Source organism: Haliotis rufescens, unplaced genomic scaffold (assembly GCF_023055435.1).
Source record: "Haliotis rufescens isolate VD_foot unplaced genomic scaffold, xgHalRufe1.0.p SCAF_12, whole genome shotgun sequence".
Lineage (NCBI taxonomy): Eukaryota > Metazoa > Mollusca > Gastropoda > Lepetellida > Haliotidae > Haliotis > Haliotis rufescens.
The window spans coordinates 8,405,363-8,410,977 of record NW_025963802.1 but is presented as its reverse complement, the minus strand read 5'-3'; the positions used below and the strand labels follow the sequence as shown (position 1 = coordinate 8,410,977).

The following is a 5,615-nucleotide window of genomic DNA, read 5'->3' as shown; positions in this document are numbered from 1 at the left end:
AAGCTGGTCACAAGTGTGAGACGCACAGCCACATAAGTATATATACGAAGTTGACAATATAGTGGGCTGAAGCCAACTTCTGCATGGGCACAGGCTGGTCAGTTTCAGCCCCTCTCATGTCAATTATATTACCAATGTGTTTTGACTCCGATCATACCTAATAGATTTGCCTTTCACAAGCACTTGCATATAAATAGTTTGCCTTTTTCCATCAAATGTTATTAGTCTGTTCGCATCCGTCAGTACTGCCCAATCTATCCCTTTCATCAATTTGTGAGATCTGTCCACTTTTACGCTAAAAAGAATTTTGCCACAAACCTAATCAGTTTGTCCGCTTCCGTCATTATATTGTCCAAATTATCACTTTCATCAAATTTGTGAGATGTGTCCGCTTTTGAGTTGAAAAGAATACTTTTGCCACAAACGTACATCACCCTCTATGATGTCTGAAATCCATGGCAATAAGAGAGTCACCAAACCTTCGTCGAGGTACGCTGACTCCGAGTTCAGCAAGGAAGACAACGTATGTTCCCGAACAAACGGTTAACGTAAATATATTTTATAAATTATTGCCCCCTACATTGTCTACATACCAATTACCACCGAAACAACCCCCATCCAAACCAATTCTCAATTAGATATTGAACTAAATTTTAGCGTGACCTGAAAAAGAAATCCTCTTCAATGTCCATTCATGAATCGTATATTTATGTTCTTAATTTGGGAACCTCAAAACTGAAATGGAAAAACATTTTTCTATGTAATAAATATGGCTGAAGTTTAAATCATAACTTTTTTAAATGTTGGACCTTTTATTCATATAATTTACGACTGCCCCTGACTATTAACTAAAAAATAATAGGCGTAGATGTAATTGCTTGTAATATTGTGCCGGACTTCCAGATTTCACGTTTCGATCACATCGTGCTTCTCCGTAAGATTTACGGAGAGCGGCAAAGGGTGGATTGGGATATTTAGTATTTTCCCAAAACAAATTAGGTATCTGGACACTGAAATGTGAAATATGATCACATACTGTAGTCTGTGTTTATGAAATTATTAAAATATTAGATAACAATATATATTTGTTTTATTTTAAACTCTGTTTTAAACATTTTTTTTATAAAATGAAACATAGTTTGCTTTTTTACACACAAATTTCAATAGTTGTATGGTACCGTATCGCCGCCATTTTGTAACCTGCTGTTTTCACGAGGAGGTTGGTAGATGTTTTTTTAAAGAACTCTCAAGGAAGGGCAATTCTTTTACTGTAATGTATATGTTGGAAATGAAAATATAACCATCGTTCCTGTAAATGTTGTGGTTCATGAAAATTACGTTGCTTTATGCCGATTTCCCCGTCGACATGCACCATGGCTATTACGGCAGAGATCTAGAATTATGATTTGGGCTGGCACCAGGTTGTAATAATATTTGTAGTTAAGTTATTGTCAACTTTGCCTGACAGTTTAGTTTTATGTTATTAATGAATGCAACTTGACTTTTCAGCCCCCTTCCTAGTGGTGCAGTTTGAAGATAAAAAGGAAAGATATATAACAGACTTGGGAGAAGTTACAACACCTGATGATGAGCCTGTTAAGTGGGAGGGGGTTAAGGAGAAGATGCCAGTTGCTGCCTGGTGGCCAGATACTGGTTGTTTTTATGATGCCACCATCACCAGTGTGGTACTCCAAGGTCAGTTGTTTTTTTAAGTGTCAGGGGGTATATTTAATTTTAGGTTACTGTTACTAAATAAGTTATGAAACTAACTAGATGTCCTACAAAGTGCACGCATAGGTAAAGAGTTAATTTTAAAAATTTAATGTTCAATTATGACAATACTCGGAATCATAGTAAGGAATAGAGGTGTGTTACAAAATACATAATCTTTCCTGTGTTAGGTAGTCTACAACCTCTGCATTATGGAATAATTCAAACTTGAGTGTTTGAGCACTGAGTACTTGTAAATTGCATGACCATTTCTTACATTATTCTAGAACACATTTAGATTTGAGTGTGTAATGATTTTGGACATCACTATTAACTGACTGTCTAATCACAAGATCTCAACTAATTGATAACATTTAAAATCTAGTTTGGTACCTGCTTTATTTGTTGTTGTTTTCCTTCAGAATCTCCATCCAAGAGGAACAAGAAGACCAGGCTAGCATCAGCCAAGTCACAGACTAGTGGTATGTTCTGTAGCTATTAAAACATTAAACCTTTGGACTGGAACCATTTCACCTGAATGCCTTTAATGCTCTTGTTTGCAATTTATTTTTACTGTATCATGAATTATGAAGCATTGATTTTGTCATCCTGTGTAACATGTATTCTTTTTTCAACAGTTCTGAAGGCGGCAAAGAAAAATCAGCAGGAACTTCGCTCCAGACTTGCTAACCAGAGGGCAAAATCTTTGTTCACTAGCAGAGCACTCCAGCCTTCCCCATCCAGTAACTCGCATCAGCCTCCTTCCCCATCCAGTAACTCGCATCAGCCTCCTTCCCCATCCAGTAACTCGCATCAGCCTCCTTCCCCATCCACTAACTCGCATCAGCCTCCTTCCCCATCCAGTAACTCGCATCAGCCTCCTTCCCCATCCAGTAACTCGCATCAGCCTCCTTCCCCATCCACTAACTCGCATCAGCCTCCTTCCCCATCCACTAACTCGCATCAGCCTCCTTCCCCATCCACTAACTCGCATCAGCCTCCTTCCCCATCCAGTAACTCGCATCAGCCTCCTTCCCCATCCACTAACTCGCATCAGCCTCCTTCCCCATCCAGTAACTCGCATCAGCCTCCTTCCCCATCCACTAACTCGCATCAGCCTCCTTCCCCGTCCACTAACTCGCATCAGCCTCCTTCCCCGTCCACTAACTCGCATCAGCCTCCTTCCCCGTCCACTAACTCGCATCAGCCTCCTTCCCCATCCACTAACTCGCATCAGCCTTCCCCGTCCACTAACTCGCATCAGCCTTCCCCTTCCACTAACTCGCATCAGCCTTCCCCGTCCACTAACTCGCATCAGCCTTCCCCGTCCACTAACTCGCATCAACCTTCCCCGTCCACTAACTCGCATCAGCCTTCCCCATCAAGTAACTCCACCTGGCCTTCCCAGTTGCTTTACTCATCTCTGCCTTCTCGCTCACATCAACCTTCCCAGCCTTCCCAGTCACTGCACTCTCCTCAGCCTTCAAACCACTACCACAGTTCTCCCCAGCCTTTACAACCCCCCCTTGCATTTCCTAACTAGCCTTGCCTACCCCAGCCTTCCCCAGCCTTGCTGACCCAACACCCCAGCGCACAACAATGGCCTATCACAACCTACAACCCTTTTCAGCATGTATGGCAACAGTCCCCCACCCCTCAACTAACTGCCCAAGAACCTGGCGCATTTACGGCTCTGCTAAGAAGCTGTGAAGACTGCCCTTTGAAAGAAGTGCAGATACAAACGCTACAAACAGAACTAAACCTTTGGAGGGACCGAGCCCTTAAGGCCGAAGAAGAAGTTCGTGAACTTCAGACAAATGTGCCAGGTATGTTGAAACAAAGATGCTTGAAAATCATCTTTAAAAAAAAATCAGTTGCTATTCTTTTTATATGCAATACCAGTATAATAAAGGGAAATGTTAAAATAAAAAAAATGGTAAATAAATAAAATATATAAATAACACAAAAAAATAAATCTTCAGCTTGTTATCCTAGTGTTTCACATCACAACACTACCCCATAGAATAAATTTTTGTTGTTTAATATTTTGCAGACACCACAACTAAGCCGCCAACGTACAAGCCCCTTCGAGGCGTACAAGTGCCAAGATGCCATTATGTAAGTAAATGAATATGCTGTTTATAGACATTCAGCTTCCGAAATTGAATTTAATTTGCATACAGTTGTGTTTTACTTCACTACTGCATGTCATTTGAATTGCTCATAATTTTTGGGTTAACAGGTACAGCTCAGGGGAGATGACAAGCTCCCATCAGGATATCAACTACTGACTCAAGGGGCCAGCCTGGCTGTTCCCATCACATGGTATGCACATGTGATGGCAGAGTCTTGCAATGTAGGGGATAGTGGGAAACTAAAGCGCTTCATGGATGGATTTTTTTAACCCTCCGACGTTGGACAAGGCACTGCCGCAATGTTTAAAAGAAAACATGCCCTTGTATTGCAGGGTCTAGAGAGTAAGTATTATCTAAACAACTCAAATTCTCAAGTTTCATGAGGAAATTTGGTCTCATAGCTTAAATGTGTTGTGGTGGGTGAAAAGTCAGAGTAGAAGTTTCATGTCATTTGTGGCAAATCGTGTTGGATACATCCATGAGAATACAAATCCTAGTCAGTGGAGGTATGTCCCCTCACAACTGAACGCTGCAGATATTGTCAGCAGAGATGCTCAAGTTCAAACATTGGATAAAAGGGACTGATTAAACGGTTCTGAATTCCTGACTTCAACAGAAAATGATTGGCCAAAACAAGTTGTTGGCTTCAGTAACTGTGATAAACTTGAACAACAAATTCCTCAGATGGCAGTTACGATGTTGTGTGAAACAGATTTAAGAAACACCATAGCGTTTAGAACCTTCTAGGTTTTCATACTGGAAACGACTTTGCAGAGTTCTTGCATGGATTTTCAGATTCTTCAACAACTCTCGTATACCAACCTGTATCCGTAAAAAAGGTGATCTGGATCTTGAAGAAATTGAAGATGCTGAAATGAAACTGTTGACCAAAACACAGAAAGAGGCATTTTCTGAAGAATACAATGCCTTAGCTAAGGGTAAACCATTGCCCAAAACAAGAAAGATTCTATCTCTCAATCCAATGCTTGATGAAAATGGCCTCCTATGATCTGGTGGAAGATTGAAATATGCAAAGGTGTTATCTGCAGATGCTAGATTTCCCAATATACTTCCAAGACGACATTGGTTACAAAATTGATAGTAAAAAAATACCATGAAGAAGGTAATCACATGGGTACGAACAGTGTTTTGGCAGCACTATTATCAAGATTCTGGATTATTTCATCCAGGGAAGAGATTCGTGAGTGGGAGAGAGAATGTTCTTGGTGTCGACACCTGAAGACAAAACCCACACATCAAATCATGGCAGATTTTCCGGCAATTAGAGTGAAATGTTCGTTACGTGCATTTACTCAAATTGGTGTTGACTTTGCTGGCCCATTTATCACTGTGCAAGGTAGAGGAAAACGTCGACAAAAGCGATATGTTTGTCTCTTCAAGTGTCTCTTTACACGAGCTGTACACTTAGAGATGGCGTATGGACTTGACCCAGAATCCTTCTTGAACGCTGTTTTTAGAATGGCACATAGACGTGGAATGCCAAAGGAAATAATTTCAGACAATGGCACAAATTTTGTTGTAGCTGCAAAGGAGTTGAAGGTTCTTGTGTCAGAACTGGACTCAGATGCAGTAAAAACCAAACTTACAAACAAAGGAGTTATAATGGACATTCAATCGTCCTCATGCTCCTCAGTTGGTGAGGTGGTGTCTTTGAGTCCATGATTAAGTCGGCCAAACGCGCTATCTTTGCAATATTGAGCGCTGGAGATGTTACTGATGAAGAGTTAATGACTGCCTTCACAGGTGCAG

The 5,615-nt window shown here is 40.9% G+C and overlaps 1 protein-coding gene across 1 annotated transcript; it reads left to right on the top strand.

The window, feature by feature from the left end:
* Nucleotides 1–442: 442 nt before the first annotated feature.
* LOC125378389 (vegetative cell wall protein gp1-like) lies at nt 443–3,253 on the top strand. Its single transcript, XM_048393861.1, has 5 exons — nt 443–523; nt 904–934; nt 1,510–1,695; nt 2,133–2,192; nt 2,349–3,253. The coding sequence occupies exons 1-5, from the start codon at nt 443–445 to the stop codon at nt 3,251–3,253; spliced, it is 1,263 nt and encodes a 420-aa protein (XP_048249818.1).
* Nucleotides 3,254–5,615: the final 2,362 nt, after the last annotated feature.

What these genes read in the sequence shown, in the direction of transcription:
- LOC125378389 (XM_048393861.1), top strand. Translation starts at nt 443, where the DNA reads ATGTCTGAAATCCATGGCAATAAGAGAGTCACCAAACCTTCGTCGAGG. An exon ending in AGTTCAGCAAGGAAGACAAC is followed by an intron (nt 524 to 903) that starts GTATGTTCCCGA and finishes CCGGACTTCCAG; the next exon opens with ATTTCACGTTTCGATCACAT. An exon ending in CACCAGTGTGGTACTCCAAG is followed by an intron (nt 1,696 to 2,132) that starts GTCAGTTGTTTT and finishes GTTTTCCTTCAG; the next exon opens with AATCTCCATCCAAGAGGAAC.